Source organism: Dermacentor andersoni, chromosome 5, assembly GCF_023375885.2.
Source record: "Dermacentor andersoni chromosome 5, qqDerAnde1_hic_scaffold, whole genome shotgun sequence".
Taxonomy (NCBI): Eukaryota; Metazoa; Arthropoda; class Arachnida; order Ixodida; family Ixodidae; genus Dermacentor; species Dermacentor andersoni.
The window spans coordinates 166819827-166842593 of NC_092818.1; the positions used below are offsets into that span (position 1 = coordinate 166819827).

The following is a 22767-nucleotide window of genomic DNA, read 5'->3' on the forward strand; positions in this document are numbered from 1 at the left end:
AACTTTCCTATTGACGTCTGAACGTTTCAAGCTATATTTAAAAAGTTAGTTAATTTATCTCGGCTAATTACTCAAACAAAGATGAGCAAGGAAATGGTACTGTAAGTTGAGATAAATGCTAACAACATCCACGCGATTTCTGTTCTGAAGAACGCATAGGTATTTTCAAAATCTTGGTCCAAGTTAGCTGGGACACACTGTACACACACACACACACACACACACACACACATATGTATATACACACATTATATATATATATATATATATATATATAGAGAGAGAGAGGAGCGTGAGATACCAGCTTCAGACACGATTGACACAATAAAGCACAATTATTTATTCAGCTCCAGGCATTTTGGAAGGGACAGGAGAAAGCCTTATACAGATAATCCTTAAATGGTCGCTGAACCACTCATGACATTTTGAACACACTTAAGAAGGATCATGTATAGAATGTTGTGACGATCATCTTAAGCGAACATGGCAGTGCCACGCACTGTGGGAAAGCCACAACTTTAGAAGAAAGAAATGTGAAATCTCATGATTCTCTCTGGGATTTTCTCGTCCCTTTGTCATCCCAGCCCGGACATGAGCGTGACGTTGCCAGGGTAGAAGTTTTCTATAGGTCAGTTGATGAAACACCTGAGCCGGCCGTGTTCTGAGAAGGGAAAGTGGCTTGCCCATTGTGTGCACTGCAAACACCATGTTTAAGTGGTGCTGGCACTGCATGGAGTCTGTGAAAGGAGACAGTGAGGAGAGGGTAGCGAAGGCGAGCGAGTAGCCATGTAGTTGGCAAATCAGTTCTGCGGTAGCCCGCAAGGTGGAGGAAAGTTCACGGAAGGAATATTGTCATCCACGCGACTAGCACAAACCTACAGAGGGTTCAGTAGGGACGTGGCTGACAATTTTTTCTTTCCTGCTGCATAGTTTGTTAAACACATGTAACTTTGCCACTACAGCATCATTTAAAACTCTTGCAGGCTGGTACACTATATAACATTTATGAGCTAAAGTGGTTTGGGGGTCCCTTAAGGTGCATCATTTTTGTACCCTCATATCTTATTGACATATTGCACTTGAAATGACACCACTCAAGTAACTACAAAATAAATTATTGCATTGCAACTTGGCAAACAGTTACGTTGGTGGGACATTTGGTATATACGAACATGCAAAATGCCTCCCCTTTGTGACCATTTCGCCATTCACATTTTCCTAAAGAATCAAATTCTGTGTAAATGTGTTCTTAACTTAAAACCAGTTGGATCTCGATAATGCGATCCATGTGGATTTTGGGGTCATACGAATTTGGAAGTCCTGGTCAGGATGCATTCCGTACTGTGCTTTCCATTGTGAGATACCTAAGCACATTATATCTGCAGTAGAAACAAATTTCTTAGCCACCATGAGAATACAATTGTGAAAGTGTGATGCAACATCCTGGACTTTCACGATTCCGCAAGAGAAGGCATAACTGCACCGGATTGACAGAGCACGCCAGATGCTACTACCACGCATGCTTTAGATTTCTTCAACCAATAGCAATCGTCATGAACAAGAATTTCTTCCCTTCACTTTCGTATTGCGATTCCGATTTGTCACAGATCATACGAATACTTTCTGTACATGAAATTCAAACAAGGAAACGGTCCTCCGTTTTCTCCACTAATCAACATATTTCTAGCCCACTGTACTTGTGAGAACGGCACGGTGGCCACATGTATGTAGAGCAAGAGGGCTGAGATTGGCTGAATGACAAATTCACCGGCCGCCTGTCGCCAAGGCATTCTTATTGAATGACTGGAAGTTTCTGTGCAAAAGTTGGCTGTACCATGTGTTTGCCAAAGAGGTACCTCTCTGCACCATCCGCAGCCTTCCTGCAGCACAATATAGTTTGGAGCAGTGGTCACTTGAGTCGGTCTCTCCCCCGAAAGTCCAACAGGTGTTGTTGGAGCCAAAAATGAATATCCGACAATTACGAATATTGAATTTTTGAATCGAGTAACGAAAGACTGACTATTGAATTCATATTCGGAATATAGAATATTTGCACGCCACCGTACTTGGCCTTCTGTGCAAAGAATGGTCTGGAGCATTGTTGGGGGATTCGCTCCTCTGACTGACAAGGGTGGCTGTTTGGTCTATTCTATACTCTCACCAACAAGTTTCCGTGGCAACGAAGAGAAAGCTACAGAGGCAAAGCACGCACGAGAATGCTCTTGAAGAAAGTCCTACATTCTTGTCTGCATCAGTTTAAGCTGAGCAAAAGAAGACAAACATGTTACAAAAATGAAATAAGCAACTGAGTGTCAAGCTTGACTTAATTTTCGGCTGTTCTCTGCGTTAGAGTAAATGAGAAACGTTGCCGGTATACTTGGCTCACTAACACACGTGCAGAATCTCCCCTCCTGTTGCGTTATCTTCACTGCCACAGAAAGATGGAGTTGTCAGTGAGTATAGCGCTCTGTTCCAGGTGCATTGTAGCGAAGGCAGTAACAAAACGGGAAGCCTGATCGTCTCTTTGCCGCTACAAACATGTTTCAGGAGTATCAATAGGACTTCGTGAGGTAGAGCACAATTATGTCACCTTTCCTGCCTTTCCCGAGAGCTATATGCACAGCTGCCATGTGGTTCTGACGGTAATGGTAGCAAAAAGGACTCTCAAATTGGGAACTTGAGTGTCCAGGGTAGCATCCAAGGGTGGTGTAACTGTAGCCCACGGACTACAATGGCACCAGTGGTTATGCAGACAGATGACGGCCGCTGGCCTGGTGCTGTGTCCCAGCACTGCAGCGTGCCGATCGCCGCTCGGTCACGCAGAAGACGCAGAAAGGTGCACAGTTGGGCCTAGGCACGCCTCCATCGTTCTGCACCCGGCTTGCCGACAGGTGTGCAATGTAGCCCGCAGCCAGCCGGAGGGTCTCCACCTGTACGTGCCGACCCCGTTATTTAACTGTATACATGTGGCTAGGCAAATAGCAGTTGCGTGACTACATTATCCGGGCAAGGTGTCATATCCATCTGTGAGACTCGTGTTTGCAAAGCAGACGGCAAAGAATGACATGCAACAATGAACACTTGCAGGACGACGGATTGACTCGTACGTTCGTACTGTTGTTTTACCATAAAGCAACTGCCTCATAGCAACTGGCACCAAGTGTCGCCCTTTCCCCTGAAATGAAAAAAAATTATGTTGCCATATCTGTGCAGTTTCGCTTGTAAACTACAATATTGTATTTTTTTAGACAGTTCCGATAGGTGTTGCAGTGACTTGGCTTCTTTGCAAGGTGCTCGGTAGCCCTCACCCAGAAGAGGCGCAGCCCTTGGTGCCATTGGCGTGAACTAAATACTATTTAATGCACCGACTATAATATGGATTGAGCTGCGTATTAAAGTAGTAACTGCAAAATAACTTTTTGAGTTGGTGTTTGCTGAACAACATAGTGTAGGTAAAAAAGAAACGGTAAAGAAAGGTTCTAAGTGACAGACAGAAGAGACAGAAAGACGGCGCTACTCAGCAAACTTATGCAGGCAATCAACACATTCAAGCAAACACCTCTCACGCTGTTGTGCATCTGCTTTTCTGGCTGTGGGATGGTTCACTGCTGCCAAGTCGTGCTATAAAGTTTCTGGCTCAAATCCATATTTAGGCCCTTTTCGTAGCACATTGGCGATGTGTTCCAGGACGTGGGCATTATCGAATACATGAAGCCTGTTGTCCAGCTGTTTGTTTTGCTTTATATTTTCGTGTAGCCTCAGTAGTTGGACCAAGTAGTTTTCCGCGAAGATTTAGTCAATTGGTGGACAATGCATCTGAAGTCTTTTGGCTTTTTGGAAGCTAGCCACTCTGAGTCTTGAGTGAAGCAAAGTATGTGTAGCCAATCATAGTAAGGTCCATAGTAAATATGGGCTTAAGCCAAGAACTTCAGTGCATGACTTGGCAGCAATGAACTGTTCCATGGCCAGAAAAGCAGATGCAGAACAGCGTGAGAGGTGTTTGCTTGAAGGTGCCGATTGCCTGCATAAGTTTGCCGTGTAGCGCCGTCTTTCTGTCTCTTGGGTCTGTCACTTAGTATCTTTCTTTTTTTTTTTTTTGCACTGCAGTATCATGTCGTAAAGAAATAAAGTCACAATACTCGACAAACATCGGCTCTAGCTGCAATCGACACCGTGTGCTTGCCAATCAACCTTGGCCCAGGTGGGGCAACGCTTCAAGCACGCTCGCTTGCCGCAATGGCTTGAATCAGTCTCGATCCCCACTGATCTTTCTTGGCGATGGCAAAGTGCACGCTTGGGCTATTGATGCGCAGAATGTCATGTGACCCATCTGCCACCGCCGTCATCGCACTATCGTCACGTGGCGGTGGCTGTTGCTTCACCATGCTGATTAACAATCGGCTGAGTGTCTGCAGCCCCGACAGCGTCAACTAGAGCATCAATGAATTTTGCCAAAGAGTTCGAGGACGTACCGTATTTACTCGAACGTAACGCGCACTTATTTCCGATATGGAGAAAGCTATGGCAGCTTGGCTCGAAGCGCGTACGAGGCGGCCATATTGAAATGCCGATGGCGATACGGTAACGCAAATTTAGGGTCATACTCGATTCATGCTTACATGATCATGCTTACTGTGATACATGCTTAGGCAATGCCTCCGTTGGCTTCGGTTAGTGCACCGTCCGTCTTCCCGTTTTTTGCGTTTGCTCTATCAGCATGGAATTAGTGCCTACTGCAAAGACATGCCGAGTCACATGTATCACGATGCCGCAATTAAAATAAAAGCGATCACGTGTGTGGAGACGGACGGAAATAGGGCCGCTTCACGGGCGTTCGAAGTTCTCGAAACTTGCGCGCGGGACCGGAGGTTGCAACGTACGGCGCGGCCGCGCAGCCCCTATCTTGAAAGCGATCTGCGACGGAGACGAGAGTCTACGCATCTAGGCGCACCGCGCTGTGTTCTCGTCGCTTAGTTCGCGTTGAAGCGAGAGACCGCACAAAGGTCAATTCCCTTGCTGCTGCTACCGCACTTCCTTGCTCCAGCGCTTTCATGAAAAGTTTCCGCGGTCATTGAGTGAGACGTGTTCATGTTTGCTTGAGCGCACGTGACACCATGCTTGTTAATTTAGCTAATAATAGAATGTTTAAAAGTTTATACGGCCGATAAAACTACTATCCTTACGTTTGGTATAGTTGTCTACTAATTTGCTATCGTAATCGATGCTTCGCCTTTCGGGCGAAACAGCGACTTTTTTTATTTATCGCAACTGTAGTGCATAGGGAGCAAATCCTCGTTTTTTTCCAAATGAGAGAAAGTTGTATTTCTATATGAAAGAATGAGGTACACGGTGCTGTAAAGGACCTTTTTTTTTTAGGTCATGACAAACGGGTGCGCTTTTTTTTTTCTTTGGTCGCAGAACACGGGCGCGCGTTACAATCGACGGTGCGTTAGAATCGAGTAAATGCGGCATTTCTCGTAACGTGCAAAATTTCTGGATATGACTTCAGTATAATGTTCGGCTTCAATCACGCAATTGGGACATGTGCGATAAAGTGAATGACTACAACAGGAGTCATTCAATAGTGATAGAAGGACCCTGGTAATAGTATTGGAAGACTCGGTTACAAGTTTGTCTCACCAACTTGTAAACTTGTGTAGCATCTCATTGCGATGTGTTGTGCAATTAATCTGCCCATTCGTGTTGTTAGGGTTGGCGTCTGGCACCACGTGCAGAAAGAAATTTCAACCGACCATCTCTCACCCTGCCTCTTCGAAATGAGGCGTGACTTCGCCTGCTATGGTTGGCGTCCCGCACCTCGTGCGGAAAGAACTTTCTCTCACCCGACCTTCTTCCACCAGGCCTCGTCGAAATGAAGCGTGACTTCCTAATTCGCCATGACCATTTCGAGTGTCTGCCGGTCTGGCGGAAGCCCCGCAGTGTACTGGCCTCTTGTGTGTATGTGTGTGCGACTTTAGAGGGACCCGTTCCTCGGACGGCCAAAAGGAGAACTTCCACGAACCAGCAACGCGCAAGCGTCTACAATTCCAGGAGGCAGGACGGCCTCCTCCTTTCAGCAGGCTTTCAGTGCCGGTCACGTGATGTCGACAGGAGCAAGATCCCTTCCACGATTGTAGAGAGCCTATTTAAGGGGCTCCGAAATGTACTTTTGATCACTTCATGCTCTTCTCATTTCTTTCATCAACTTTTGAATAAACCGTGCAAGTTTCGCACTAGAAATCGTCTCGCCTTTGCTTATTGGTCGCCATGGTCTACCGGATGCCTGCAGCCCGCCGACAACGCCACGCTACCCAATAAGTAACGTCGGTCGAGCTTCGATAGGCAGGCGCCGCTAAAACTATAGCAGTACGATACGCTACCCTGGAGTACGCAACAGTGTATATATAGCTGAGGTGACAGAATTGCGCTACCTGCCACATTGTGAAATTTTTTTAAGAGCACGTTTCCATAATAAAAAAATTACCGACGATTACGTTACTTCCTAATGCGAAATTTGAGCGCAGCAAATAAGCTGTTTCACCTTTTCGATAGATTGAGGCAAAGAAATCGAGCAACACATGTATGCGCTATCACAGAATTTTTTTTTATTTTTCACACGTATTCCTTTAACAAAGACTCCACTAACAGTTCTTGACAGTCATGAAGGAAGCTTTGTGGTCGGAGAAATAGACTGATATATGTTCGACTTGGTACACCAGCGGCAATTTCGGCTCGGGCGGTGCACATATACAGATCCGCCGCCACCGATCTGGCTCTCTGATTGCCACCGCACAGGGCGAACGGCAGCGGCAATTTCGGCTCGGGCGGTGCACATATACAGATCCGCCGCCACCGATCTGGCTCTCTGATTGCCACCGCACAGGGGTTGCATTGGAGGAGGAGCGAAGAAAGGAATTAAGTTCGAGCCGGCGCTTTGACAACCGGAGACTCGCAGGAAGAGGGGGGAGGGGGGCGGCGTGTACACCCAGCGGCAAACGATGGGGGCAGAAGCGCGCGCAGCAAGCGGACAACACGATAAAGGGAGGAGGGAAGAGATAGCAGCGACTGACTGATGCCGCTGACGCCGATAGTGAGTCAACCCCAGCTGCGGAGTTGGTTTCAGGGACAACGCCGCCGATGCCGACACAAACAATATGATACCCTCGCTTCCGCAGCGCTAAGAACCAGGTCTAGCCGTGGGAAGGTGGTCACGTATTCGTCGACGTGCCGGGGCCTACGTGAAATAACCGGCGCGTCGGCAACTGAAGAGCACCCTATCCGCCACACAACAGGGGGGGGGGGGGACCCTTTCCTCCTCTTTCTGCATGGCGGCGACGGTGTTCTATGCAGTCACGTTATCTTGACTCTCTAGCGGCGTCAGCGGCATCCAGCGGTATCAGTCGGTCGCTGCTAGCTCTGGGGGGATGAAAGGGGGGCGGAGCTGGTTACGAGGCCGACGACAACGCCGACGACGACGCGAAACCCAGGAACGGACGCCAAAGAGCTGCGCTCTAAAAAAATATAACAAATCACCTTGCATGGATGACACCACTCGCGTAAAGTTAATACACCCTCATGTATTCTCGTGCGGAGGTACAGTGCCTGGGGACGTTCCCTACAATAGCACATATCAGTACAAACAAAATTTACGTGGTTTCTGTACGGTTCCTGATACTTGTGTCCCGCGGTCCTACGGCACTCGTATAAAAAAAAATATTAGTAGACGTGGGAAGGGCAGGGAAATGTAACGGATGCAGAGGCAAAGACGTCACCTTGGACAGCCTTCTGTCCTTTGGCTCGGTCGGGATGAGCTGACGCAGAGCTGTCATAGCGGCATTCACAGCGGCCACACCGCCACGTTTAGTGGGACGTCCGGCTAGGACCTCCGGTGCGTCACCCATGGTTCCATACACGTGGAACTGTAAAAACAAAGAGATGTACCCCGTGTCATATACTGTAAGTCAGACCAATGTTTGACTTTCCATACAGAAATGCTGTTTAAAAAAAAACAATAATCATTAAGTCTGATTCGTGTCTCGGAATATGAACGCGGGAAAACTAACCCCGTACCTGAATATTTTACTGCAAGCAGCCTCCAAATTTAAGGTTCCAAACTTTGCTCAGGCCCTTTTCTGTGTTACATGGTGAAGGCAAATGCAAAAACACCAAAATGTTGGTGCACGCGAACGGACATCATCAAGCAATGCGAGGCAAGGTAAGCTTTGCTTTAAGGGATACCTATTTCTGCCAACTCTTGCAATACGTGATTTCTTATGCGGTAGCTATAATCAAATCAAATGCTTGCACAAATGGGCTGATCACTAATCACTAATCTTAATTGCGACATGAGGTACGGAGATCAGCTATTTATATGTATCGCGTCTTCTCTGTAGCTTCTGCGAAGAGGCTGTATTTTTTTTTCGGATCGATAAGCCGCCCTCAGACAGACGAAATGCGTCCAAATATCGATTTCGTTTGTGTATATAGATTGAGTTTCACTGAAACACCACTACACAGTATAACTGTAGCTACACGCGTGTTATTAATATACGCCTGTGTGCATACGCGTGCAAGTGACCGTTCAGAGCATGTATTCACCATCTTCGACCTCGCGACCGGCCGCGCCATTCAGCATCCCGGCACGAACCGAGAACTGCCAGTCTTGTACTTGAGTAGCAGGACACGTGTCGCGCGTCTCGTTAGTTGCATTGTAGTGGCAGCGTTTGTCTTGTGTGTGCTGTATAGTTAAAATAGTTGAGTAACGATAGACGCCAGGGGATGCCAGTCGCATTCCTCTTGCGGAGTGACGCTACATCACTCTGCCTTGACTCTACCACTGCATGTCCCCCCCCCAAAAAAAAAAAAAAAAAAAAAAACTTTTGCTTTGTCAGTATCATGCAACTCGTCGGCCGTTTTCAGTTCTCGGGCATAGAATCCTGAAGCGCTCGCCATTCATGTACAGCACCTGCGCTGGTATGTCTGGTGTTAGAGACTCTCGACTTACGCCACCATGCCAGGGAAAAACATTTGCAGGAAGCATCTTGTCGGTCGTTCCGGGGCAGTTACGCGACGGCAAAGCGGCGAGAGCCATAACACGGACTGGAACGTGAGGGTCACGTCCCGTACGTGCAAGAGGCGCCTGAACGCTACAATTAAGCGCACGTTGTCGCCGAAGATGGCGCAGACATAGCCAAGACAGCCATCCTCCCACCGCAGTATCGTGGGGTACAGGCTGATGGTGGGAAAAAACAAACGCGATTGTGGGGGGGGGGTGTCAGGGAGAGACGCATCGAAATGAGCAAGATGCATGGTATGCAACAGCAAGGCTTCGTCTGTGTGCGCGACGAAGGTAATGGCCAACGAAGCGGCGACGACCAAGGCAGAGATCGCTACTGCTCGCTTGGCTCCCCGGTCGTGCTCCAGGACCAGTCAGGCGGCCACGAACATGGGACCCAAGCAGATCGATGAGCTTGGCATGATGGCGTGGCGTGGCATATGGCACGTATAGCACGACACGTGCAGCACGGCATGGCACGTGTAGCTAGCTGTCCTTCGTCATGCCGCGTTCTTCCACGTGGTGACTGTAGGCCCAGCTCATGACATGCAGATGACGAGGATGATCGAGTGGTATGTCAGCCAATGCTAAGCTGTTGGCCAGGAGTTATGTGGTCCTTTAGAGGAATACGTACAGTACCTCCCCGACTAAATATATAATCGTGACTGATACGTCCATGTGTGACGAGAGAGCAGTAGTGGGCATATTCCCTCTGCACCTTGGCTGGTCTTTGTCTCTTCGGCTTCCTGATTTTACGCCTATTTTTCAGGCCGAATCAATGGTCATAATTCTAGCTCTGCGCAAGTTGCCATCAAATGTGTCGACATTCATTATCTTAACAGATTCGCTATCCGTGTGCTCAGCGAGAGCAGACTTGAAAATATTGCGGAAATTTGATTGTTCAATCGCTCCACATTTACAGGTAGTGAACTTAATTTGCGTACCAGGTCACTGTTGAAAAGATTAAATGAAATGGCAGTCTCCATAGGCGCCGACTAGGGGGGGGGGGGGGCGCCTCCTGGGCTCGAGCCCCCTCAAGAGATTTCCGTGGAGGGGGGGGGGGGTTGTCACCCCCCAGGGCGATGCCGAAGCAACCCCCCGCCCCCCCCTCCCACGCACACACCTAAAGTGACACAGCTTTGTCACCCACATCATTTGAGGTTTCTTTTGACTTTCCTCGACCTTTTCACTTGAAATTTTATTGGGGCTAATAGCTTACTGCATCATTGTTGGCGCGGATGTGCACGGCTTTTAATTCACACTTTCGCTTTATTTCTGCAAACCCTGACAATAGGAGGACACGTGCATTAAAAGCACTAGTGGCGGCTGCCTCAACCATATTTTCTCACTTCAACATTCTTTTAAATTAAACACCATGCACATAAAAAAATAAAATAAGAACACCATGCGCATATACAATATATTTAAATATACACACAGGACAAAGTTAATTTTATTATATTTTTGAAAGAGGTGGAGGTAGCCAATTTAAAATTATGGAGTTTTACGCGCCAAAAACACTTTCTGGTTATGAGGCAAGCCATAGTGGGGGGCTCCGGAAATTTAGACCACCTGGGGATTTTTAACGTGCACCTAAATCTAAGTACACGGGTGTTTTCACATTTAGCCCCCATCGAAATGCGGCCGCCGTGGCCGGGATTTGATCCCGTGAAGTAGCCAATTAAAAATTATTTCTAAATTTATGGATAGCCTATGCCTAGAGAATGAATATGTTGCTGTATGTTCACCACGCTTCAAATTACTTTGCGTGCTTTTGTGACCACGAAAAAAAAAAAAAAGAAAAAGCTACAGACTTCCGTGATCCCTTCGGCAGTCTTATCAATGGTGTGTGAAATGCACGTGAATGTTGTGTGTCTCAGTATTTCTTCTCTTCCCAGTATAGCAATGCTAACTACTCATGAGAAAACATTTCTAATAATTTACAACATTTACTAGGGCTAGAAATATCGTCAGTTGTGGGCAAAGGTCATAAATATATACAGTGCGTCCCAATGAACTATCATGCGTCAAGACTTAAAAGAAGAGTAATGCGTCACTCGAAGAAAGCGTAGTGCAATATTGTTTACAGTACAGTGGAGTAGCTGCCAGTAATTTTTTTGTTACTGATATTTAATTAGTTAATTGTAATTGATTATCTAACTCGAGAAATACTGTCCTATTTATCGAAGTGTCAATGAGGCATTTGAAGGCACAGCCAAGGGACATCTAACTGAGGTATCTTCAGCGACGTACTAATTGCGTATTAATTGTTTTCTGACTGATAAACTCCGCAAAATATGGAGTATAACAGGTGATTGCGCTCCAAACATACCCACCCGGATTAGAGTTACTGTATATGCTACCAAAGGTAGCGTATACAGTACTTTAACCCGGATCATAAAGCAGCGCCCTCGAACAGGCTAGGCTCCCTCTGAGTTTTTTTCAGAACGAAATAAAGGTAATAAAGAAAAACATCGTGATTGAGCTGGTGCCTTATCTGCCGCGACCCGGCCGAAGTAGCACGTCGCATTTGGTGTTAGTTGGAAACAAACTGTGCTAGCTGTTGTCTTAGCGTAGATAAAGTGCACGGATTTTTTTTTTTTTTGCCACACTTCCCATCACCATAAAAGCGAATTGACAACATCGACGTCAGTGCAAATGTTTAAAGTCGCATTTTGCTTAGTCTCAGTCAACCTTTCTTTCTCTAATGAGCAGAAGGAAAACATGATCGGAGCTGCAAATGGCAACAAGAGGAAAGCCGCAAATATACAGGGTGTCCCACATAACTTGAGCCAAGAATTTAAAAATGAAAGGCGCATCGGCAGCGAATTGAACCGAACGCATACTATTCGCAATAGCCTATAGTAACTCAGACAGTTTTTTGTTTTCCCCGCAACTTACTAATTATTTGGTTTATTTACCCAACTGCTTAATTATTGGCTGAGGACCCCAAGTATGATAGGCTGATTTGTAGAGCGCCTTCAGAAACCACCGATCGAGTTGTTTCTCCTTTACGATACGTCTCGTGCACGTAGTCCTATTTTTCCGGGTTGCAAAGAAAGCCCGCGAAATATGGAAAAAAAAAAAAGGCCACGTGGCGGAGCGCTTTCGCAGTGGTATTGTCCTGCTCTCAAGCGTGCGCTTGGTGAACAACGTCGGCTGCATCGTGACTTGCGATGAGGAAGGGGCAGGGCGTTTTTTATCTCATCGGCAGCGCTCGGCCAGCAGCAGTATGCATTTTCGCCGTCATCCGACGGGAGCCGATCTTGTTCACCGAACGCACGCTTGAAAGCTGGACGATACCACTGCGAAAGCGCTCCGTCACGGCTTTTTTTTTTCTTCTCATATTTCGCGGGCTTTCTTTGCAACCCGGAAAAAAGGACCACGTGAGACGTATCGTAAACGAAAAAAACTAGATCGGTGGTTTCTGAACGTGCTCTACAAATCTGCTTATCATACTTGGGGTCCTCAGCCAATAATTAAGCAGTTGGGTAAATAAACTTAATTAGTGAGTTATAGAAAAAAAATTGTCCGAGTTACTGTAGGCTATTGCGAATAATATGCATTCGGTGCATTTCCCTTCCGACGCGCCTTTCATTTTTGAATTCTCGGCTCAAGTTATGTGGGAAACCCTGTAAATACCAGTCATGGAAGTGTGCTGGTAGACCAAACGCATCGACTACCCTCAGAAATTATGAAAACCTGAGACAAACCGGCAGCTTCAAGAAACAGTGGTGGAGAACTCCATCTTTGAGTCCTAGCGTACGCACGGATGTTCTAGCATTTATGGCATCAAACCCTCATGCTAGCGTGCGGGACGTGGCTGCCCAGGTACCAATTTCCAAGTCATCAGTTTGGAGGATTATAAATGACGGCCTTTCACCCGCGCCACCTTAACCAGCAAATGCTTAGAAGATAGGGACCTGTAGAATCTTCTACATTTCTCCAATTGGGTCCTCACAAAAGCTGATGAGTCACCGCACCTTTTGAGCAACATCATGTGCTGTTAGGATTGGGGGGCTCAATCCCACCGTTCGTAACCAGTTGTCAAGATTGGAGTCGGGCATGAATTAGATGGTAGCTGGCCCATGCCATCGTCCAACTTATCCACGCTGAGGACGTTGTTGAAGGGAAGGAGCGCTTCTCATCGAGAACGAGGAATATGGGTTTATTTACAATATCTACATAAGGACGTTGCAGTTCATCAGTCTAGCATGACTGCGAGAGAAAGTACACTGAGCAGCCGCACAACAGCGGTTTATAAACACTCGGTCCTCCCTCGATCCCAAGGTGAGGGAAACGTTCGACCAGTCATCGTAAGCAAGCCGCCTCTCTGCGGGAGGGACACACACACACACACTTCCGCACAGGTTCACGGTCCTCAAACGACGTCAGACGAACTTCGTAGAACTCGGGGCTTACGTCAGGAAAGGCGCGTTTTATTCCCTGAGCTGACCCCCGCAGCGCGGCCGCCGGTTGCCCATTGTCTTGCGTCTTGAACGGCGCGTGGGAAGGGGCCTCGAACTACGTTCCCTCGGGGACTCCCTTGTTCACAGCAGACCAGGTCGGCGGCGGCGGCTTCAGGCACAAAGCCTGCTTCGTCGAACTCATCTTGGCTCCAGCGACGGCGAGTCGAGGGCGCGCGTATTGTTCTCCACACACAGTCGACTTAGTGACGCCGTGGCTAGAGGTGTGTGGTGGCGTTCCAGGAAAAGTTGACGCCGCTGTCGCAACTGGCTGGCAAAACTTGCACCTCAGCGGGCCGTTCTTAACAGTGCACAGATAAAGCCGATTTTCGCATAAACGCCTAGGTAAATTTGCATAATGCACACTATTGGAGGGACTCCAATCTACACTGAGTGAAGCGCAATCGTCCCCAGTACGAGTGGTCGCTCAGTGTGTGGTTCAGAATTTACGCAGGTGCTATAATCGGTCCCATCTTCTTCGATCACACGCTGACTGGACAGCGTTACGTGAACTAAATCCTTGAAGGAGTGATGGATGAGTTTCTCAGCGAAGTCCCGCTGTCACGTCTTCGACTTCTGTGGCATCAGCAAGATGGGGTGCCAGCACACAGAGCAGCCGAGCACGAAACTGGCTGGATGCAACTTTTCATGCGCGACAGACTGGAAAAAATTATGGTGTTTTACAGGCCAAAACCACTTTCTGAATACGAGGCTTGATGTAGTGGACGACTCCGGAAATTTCGACCAGCTGGGGTTCTTTAACGTGCACCTAAATCTAAGTGCAGGGGTGTTTTCGCATTTCGACCCCATAGAAATGCGGCCGCCGTGGCCGAGATTCGATCCCGCGACCTCGTGCTCAGCAGCCCAGCCACTCAGCAACCACAGCGGGTCGCGATAGACTGGAAGGCACGGGCCTGTAAATTGGCCGGCTAGGTCACCTGACCTCTCTCAACTCGATTTCTTTCTTTGGGGTTATGTGAAAGATCGTGTTTACAAGATCGACGCGGACGTCAGATGAGCTCAAGGCAAGCATAACGGATGTCTGCGGTATAATTTCATAATTTCAGCGTCGGTCATCAAGAAAGCTACAGATAGAAAATAAGGGCACACTGAAATCGGCTGTTTTTAAATGCGTAAACATTTCTATCCAACGGAAGAACCGTCCCTCCGTCCGTCCCGCAAGACGTTCGCTTTCAGCATAGCGCCCGCAGGAGCGAGCGAATTAACCTGCGTGCTGCCTCACTTCAACGCCAACAAAGCGGCGAGAGCACAGCGCTCACGGAGCTCTCAGCACATGCGGCACTCTGCGACTTTCGCAGATCGCTTTAATTCAAAACACGGGCCGCCTCGCCAGACGTAGTCGCCACCGGAGCACGGTTGATCGCCGTTCAGGTGGTCCAGTGTACTCAATAAATGTCACATATATTTCTTTCATTTGCTGCATCTCCCTGGTCATTTCATCCCACGTCCACATCCGCTATGGGCTATGTATAACTCCAGCGAACACTGATTCTACTCTCCTCTTCTACGTCGTCCCTTGCAGGTCTCGCTTAACAGTTCGGTGTTGCACCCGCGCTTCTCCGTTTCACGGTTCTGATTTGATGGATATTGTTTCTTGGCGCAAGGGCCAGAAATGGCCAAAGAGCGCCATGACACTTGGCGATGAATGGCAATGAGTATAGTTGAATACGGTGGAAATCGAGTGGCTATATATTGGCCTAAAATACTCGCTGTAAATGGTGTAAAATATGTATCTATTAAAATAATGTCAATGAAAAGTGAGTCCTATGGTTTTAAAAGTACGTTGTGAAGGATTAGATACTAAAACGTGTTAATTTATAGCAGCACCTCTGCAGAGCCCTTCAGCGCAAGGGCTGCCAGGCATGTGCTCTGTAAGTGACTTCCTTGCAGCTACAGCCTCTAAGCAGAGGCTGTAGCTGTTCTTTCACGGTCGTTCTCGCAATTATGCGAAACACACCAGCATACGATCACAAAACACCACGTCAGTATAACGAAACTGCTTTCGCGTCATTCAGATAAATCCCAGAGATGTTGCGTGGATTTTTTTTTTTTTTTTTTTTTTGTGCAGACGTCCCGATCGCCAATTCGGCTCACTTAGAAGTGGCACATTTACTTTCTCGAACGCATCGGTCTTGCCTTTTCTCTATATGTATACACGCGAGTCGCTTCCCGGTCTGTTTATTTTGCTTTTATTTTCTTACACGAACCTGTTTTTGCTGCACGTATACACTTTAATGAAAAATAAAACCGTCACTTTAATTTGGCTTTGGCCTGTAGCAAGTTTCTGGCGCAAAATATAGCTGCGCGCACACTCTTTCGATGCGGTGCGAGTAGAGCCGGGATTTTGAAACAATATATGCCTATTTCATTGCTTTTAGCGTTTCATGCATAGTCAGAGCGGCGCTTCCGCCGCGTAATGAAGGTGCTTTTGTTATCAATGTGATCAGTCGTCCTTGAGAGACGGATAAGTGTGCCGAAGAAATGAGAGGAAGGAATAGCTGCGAAACGCGAAACCTGCTGTTGGCGCTCCTTCCGTACCATTATCAAGATGATGTGCTGTCTCTTCGGGTTTGCGACAGGCATGCAGTTGCTTTCAATCAGCTTATTTGAGGGCGCTGCTTTATGATGCGGGTGGGAGCTCAGTCACGTGGAATTTTTCATATTTTGTAAGGTTTCTTTGGCAGACGGAAAAAATTGTGCGCAATCAGTACGTCACTGCACACACAGTAAAATGTCATTTGGGGGTACCTACAAATGCCTCATTGACACTTTGATAATTACGACAGTACTTCCCGAGTGCGCTGCAATACGATAGCGCATGAGCGCATTCACGTGGTTTTATTTAATATTTCGCTGGCTTTCTCTGAACGCCGTAAAAAAATCGCGCAGCATGTACGTTGCCACAAAAGAATGAATCGGTCGTGTCTGAATCCCCTCTACTTGACTCTAAAGTGAATATTAAAAACTTTGCATAATTCGCCTTAACTAACCAAGAGGAAAATAAAATATACTCTAAGGAGAGCCACATGACGGCAAACCATGTGCCGTTGGTTTCATTCAGCTGCAGGTGTGGTACATGCTATAGCCTGCTTATATTCCTAGTTTATTTGTTCCCAGTAGGCTGTTTTCGCACGTGGTGTGAACCGGGGAACCGCAGCTGCACATCGTACACACGTATACGTCAAGCACGTCATGGGCAACAAAATTTGTGCGGTTTCTTTTTTTTTTTTTGCGTGTATGTTCTGGAGACAATCGAAACAAGCAAAAGCTAAAAAAATGTTAGGGGTCTTACGTGCCAAAACCAAGGTCTGCTGATTATGAGGCAAGCCATAGTGTGGGACTCTGGATTAATTTCGACCACCTGGGGTTCTTTAACGCGCACCCAATGCATAGCACACGGGCGTTTTTGCATTCCGCCTCTATCGGAACACGGCTGCCGTGGCCGGTAGGTGATCGCGCGACCTCGTGCTTAGCAGCGCAATGCCATAGTCGCTAAGCCGCCACGGCGAGTAGCAAGCACTAGATTAAGCGCAACGGCAACGATAAACGAAATGTTTCAAGCTTCTCCGAGGGCAAGAGGCAAGGAGAGATACATACAGTGTGAATGGGGGTCAGAAATACCGGACTGGGAAAAGGGGCGGTCACACTGTGGACTGTTGGTGTTCCCGCCTGCTTAGAAATTACATGGCATGCACAAGAAATGATTGATAAAATTTGAGCGAGGAGAGTTAAAATAAACGTTCCACTTCAGTTTGCAAGTCTATTTAAACGAGGTACCCCAGGTGCCCCCACTACGGCGTGCCTCGTATCGTGTAGTTTTGGCACATAAAACCCGAGAATTGAATTAGGACCGATTATAGCCAAGTTCTCGTGTTTAGCTTACACCTGTGGGTATACGGCAGGAAAGATGCACATGGGACAAAACGCTGTTCGTGGGCACTTGATCTGCCTGCGTCTGCTGCGTTTCGTCAGAAAGCACGGGAGCGAGGCCGCCCGTCGGCGGCGGTCCGTCGAAAAAGGAAACGTATGGGCATACTCACCGAGCTGGCCGGAAACAAGCGACGGGGCCACCGCGGGCGCTTTTTTCTTTTGGGCAGAGAGCGCGCAGTGCAGACTGCGGCCGCAGCCGAGACGGCTTTGGCCGGCAGCTGGCCCCGCGCCGAAGTCAGCCCAGCCGGTGGCTGCGGTTGCCAGTGCCGATTCGCCACCATCCTTCTCTACTGGTCCCTCCCTCTTTTATCTTTCGCCTTTACGGTCTTCGCTGCAAACGGGAAGACTCCAGAGGGGAAGCTGGTGACAAGCGAGCAAGCAAACGAGAGATAAAGAAAGGAACCACGCAGTGCGCTCTGTGAAGCGCCGTTTTCCCTCCACTTATCAGGACGACCTTGAAAAGGCAGCAAGATTTGTGGCAGTTGCTGAATTTCAAGAATGTGTGGCCACAGGCACCCCCACTCGCCCCTTCCCCCTTTATTTTCTTTCTTTTCTTCTATTCTGCCCACCTTCTTTAAGGGCCTTTCTTCCCCTCCGTCCCATTCCCTGCAGAGTAGTATGTAGGCGGATGTAAGCTGCCCCTGTTTTTCAATAAGGAGCTCTTTCTATCGTGCGCGCGCGCTTGTTCTTCGCACCCTCCCATGTGAATGTTTATTTTGCACTATCTGTTACAAGTGTGCGTGCGTGTGTTTCATTTTGGAAATTCAGAGATTTGCTCGCGCCAAGCGTACGAGATTTGCGTGCCTGCACTTACGTGGATAGATAATAATAATAATAATAATAATAATAATAATAATAATAATAATAATAATAATAATAATAATAATAATAATAATAATAATCATCATCATCATCATCAGCAGCAGCATCTTATTTTATGTCCACTGCAGGACGAAGGCCCCTCCCTGCGATCTCCAATTACCCATGTCCTGCGCCAACCGAATACAATTAGCACCCGCGAATTTTCTAATTTCGTCGCCCCACCTAGTCTTCTGCCGTCCTCGACTGCGCTTCCCTTCTCTTGGCACTGATTCTGTAATCCTAATGGTCCACCGGTTATCTAACCTGCGCACTACATGACCTGCCCAGCTCCATTTTTTTTCTCTCTTAATGTCAATTATAATATCGGCTATACCCGTTTGCTCTCTGATCCAAACCGCTCTCTGTCTCATAACGTTATGCCTAACATTCTTCGTTCCATCGCTCTTTGCGCGGTCCTTGTTCTCAAGCTTCTTCGTCATTCTCCAAGTTTCTTTTCTGCCCCATATGTCAGCACCGGTAAAATGCACTGATTGTAAATCTTCCTTTTCACTGATAATGGTAAGCTTCCAGTCAGGAGCTGACAATGTCTGCCGTACGTATGTGCTCCAACCCATTTTTATTCTGTGAATTTCCTTCTCATGATCAGGGTTCCCTCTGAGTAATTGACCCATAAGTAAACTTACTCCTTCACAGATGCTAGAGGCTGACTGGCGATCCTGAACTCTTGTTCCCTTGCCAGGCTATTCATGATTATATTTGTCTTCTGCATAATAATATTCAACCCCGCTCTTACCCCCGTATTCAGAAATGCATCTTAATTTGAAGCTCAAGATTGACATGATATAAATGACGCCTGGTGTGAATGCGCCCAACACGATCGTTGCGTTTCCTTTGGTGCGTTCACGACCGGTCACTTAAATCAAGTCAAGCGTGGGCTTCAAATTAAGATGCATTTCTGAATACGGGGTTTTTTACTCTCTCTCTGTTAAGGTCTTCAATCATTCGTTGCAACTCGTCTCCAGTGTTGCTGAACAGGACATATTTACTATCCTAAATACACGCAAGTGTTATTTAGGGTAGCAAATTAAGAGACGAACAAAATTTGACCATTTCAGTCGCAGTATACGTATACGCTGTACACATACGGAGCGGGGCCCGTATTCACAAACACCTCGTACGCTAGAATTGCTAGTAAGAAAATTCCAGCCGATCCCGGGGCTGGGCAAACTTAACGAAGGCGGACAGTCAATAACGAAGAGTACGTATACGAACGAGAAGCTCTGTGAATTCGGCCCCAGTTAAGGAAAGCTCTGTCTCTCAGCGTAAAAATATTTTTATTTGAAATATCAAACAACATTTGTGTAGTGAGAATTCTTTTTTCCAGTTATTCTTTAAAGTGTACGGCCATACATGTATTTTTTTTGTGTGCTTTATGTCTCCGTTCATTTCGCACTTTAATTTTTCTTGTATTATATACATATGTATCGGCTACAGCAATGCTACAGTTTGCCGAACAGCTTTGCTCCGACAGGTTGCGCTAGCTTTCCTCTTGCTGTCGACATAACCAACCTTTCCCACACTAATAATTATCGATTAAGCTACATGTAATCGACGCATACACGGAGCGAGCATTCTCTAGTGGCGCACATCAGCTTGTGGCACGGCTGCAGCACCGGCTCAGCAAAAAGTGAGAACCACTGCAGGCTGTTCATGTTGAAACTGTTCCTGTCACGCCGACATTTTACAGTACATTTTGGCAGTATGCGCTATAATCAAGCATGCTGCGTCGATACTTCCAGTGTTCCTCCACCAGCTTGTAAACAGTACTGCAAGAACAGGTCACCATATGGTATCAGTAATTGTTTCACAGCTACTTCGCTAACACTAACAGGGCAGAGTTGCTGTTGCAACAACGCTCAATGACAATGCTTTCAAACGAGCTGACGCTATATAGCGAGCATGAGGGCGTCGGCATGCTGGATTGCTGGCTCCTCACTTGTGGCGCTTACCCACTACGGGAGATTGGCCAAGAAGCCGGCGGTTAAAGGGAAAGGTAGAGGGGAAAACCTAAACATTAATGTCAATTAAGAAATAGGTTTACGTGGCAGATTCAGGAATAAACGTGTTTGTAATATTATATAAGCAGCGAATTTTGTGCTTCTTCTTGGTTTGTATTGGGTAACTTCGAATACACAATCAGCGATTTAATGATCTATCCAATTATTGATCTCGAGAATTAACATGGTAGCTTACTTGTGTCACAGAGATAGTCTCAAATGGCCACGCAGATGTTCCTCTGGCTAAAGCTCAATGAAGAAGCCCCGAAGGAGAGGATATTTTGAGTAGTAAACGAAATACTCAATTTTCGGAATGGAAATTCTAATTTATTCCTCTGATTTATAAATCGACAGCATGCTATGAGAAAGTGATCAGTGTTTTCGGGTTCCTGGCAGGTAGCACACAGAGGCGACGGTGCCAGACCGGACCTGTATAGATAAAAATTTAATGGTGGGATACGGCATCGTAATTTCGTTACGGAGATTTCTAATTTACGTGTGGGACACAATTTATTGTCCCATGAAAAGGATAAATGATTAAATTCCGACGTTTGCATTTTCAGTTTTGTAGAACCATGGAAAAAAATGAATTTTCTAAACCTAGCCGCAGTGACATCAGCCGAAGTATATATGCATAACGGACATAGATCCGTTATGCATATAATGGACCTATGTTGATGTTGCAACAACGCTCAACATCAAGAGATATCCGCGCAAGCGTGTCTACCACTTCATTTAGAATATACCACGATGGCCTGGAACCCATACCAACCACACCAGGCTTCAGTTTGAGGGGATTAATGATTTAAATGTATTGGCTACATTAGTGTCTGAAGATGAAGTAAGTGATGTGCATACTGACAGTGAATCAGTCACTGTAACCGTAGTTGAATAATTTGAGGGAAGTTTTCGAAGGGCTAAGATAACGGCTGATAGTTCAGCCAGAAATATGGGTGTGAAATCCGCAAGGCATAATTCATATGACCAGGATAGTGACTCGGAAAAAATACCCACGCCCACTTTCGCCCCACTTATTCAGTCGCGATCAAATGATCTATCCCCAATTGCGTTAAATGATATTGTAGCATGTCATTTAAATATGTAGTGCGCAGGAGTTTGGCATTTGACGGAAATACATCATCAAATTTTATTTTTATATTAGCCAAGGGCTTGCCTGGACAAATGATCTCGCGTACATTAACGTTTAGTGGATCTAGCTCAGCTTGTACAAACAAAGCCTGAGGTCTATGTAAGCGGCACCAATGCTCATCGAAAACTGCCCTCATTTCACTAATAAATACAAATTGGGATCGTTTAAAAGAAGATTCATAAACGTTTAAATAAGTCTCTACTGTTAGAATGCGGAATTGGCAGGGAACACTAGGCAGTCGTGCTTCTTGATATAAAACATTGTTAGCTACAAATTTTCGTAAACCAAGACAATTCTGGAGAGCCTCCCGCTCTATAAGAATCAGGGGGGTTAATTTTGTGTGCTGGCCCACCAGAAAGTAGCACGCACCCAAATACCAGTATCGGTCGAACGTATAGGAGATAAATCATTATTAGAGTATCCCTGCGTAGCCCAGCACGATGTCGGCCAAGTCTGCTTTGCATGCCAACAGCGCGTGCCCTGATTTAACATGATCAATGTGATTTTGCCAGCTCAGATTTGCTTCGTATATTACACCTAGATATTTGACAAAGTCAACTTGCGGAATTATTTCCTGACGATATTGGAGAGATATATTAACCGCTTCATTCAATGTAAACACAATCAAGGAACTTTTGTTGACATTAAGTGACATTCAAATATCTGCAAAGCAAGCTTCAAGCGTTCCTAAGTATATGACTGTAGTGTTCTCTGTAAAGAGTAAATATCGCTCGCAGACGCAAAGACTGCTGTGTCGTCTGCATATACATATACTTGTACGATATCGCACAATAGAATTGAGCTTAATAAAATGTCAAACGAAACACGAGAAAGGACAGATCCCTGGAGATCTTATTTTTTTTTCTTTCTTTTTGCGTCAACAAGCCACGTTGGGAACAATAAAATTTTTAATCCTTTAAAAACTTGTATATCCACTTTATAATATACAGAGGAAAACTCATGCTATTTAAAGCGTTAAGGAGTACGACATGCTCTACGCTGTCGTATGCTTTAGCTAAATCAAGGGTCACTAAAGCTGCATACTACCGCATGTGTCGAGCAAGCTTCATGCGTCCCTCTAAATCGACCCAGGTCTAAATCCTAGCTGATATGGGATTAGTTAATTTCCTTTCCCTTTGTCCTCTCGTAGCTTCAATGCTAGTCAAGGAGGGAAGGTGTTGAAGGTCCGAAGTCGGCGCCCCTCGATGATTCGAGTGCACGGTGGCAGCGCGAAGGAAGAGCCGTTGTCAGACGAAGTGACGCTTT

At 46.5% G+C, this 22767-nt stretch overlaps 1 protein-coding gene across 3 annotated transcripts in view; it reads right to left on the reverse strand.

The window, feature by feature from the left end:
* Positions 1-316: 316 nt before the first annotated feature.
* The window catches only part of LOC126532179 (membrane metallo-endopeptidase-like 1), a 55047-nt gene continuing 32596 nt past the window's right edge, over positions 317-22767 (reverse strand). For 2 of the 3 annotated variants that reach the window (XM_055071282.2, XM_055071283.2), the window contains 2 exons: positions 7773-7919; positions 317-2930 (listed from right to left, as the gene is read on the reverse strand). In XM_055071282.2, the coding sequence (XP_054927257.1) occupies positions 2745-2930; positions 7773-7919 (333 nt within the window). In that variant the 3' untranslated portion in view covers positions 317-2744. Of the gene's footprint in view, positions 2931-7772; positions 7920-22767 lie in introns of those variants that run through there. The other variant, XM_050179853.3, reaches the window with a different exon arrangement.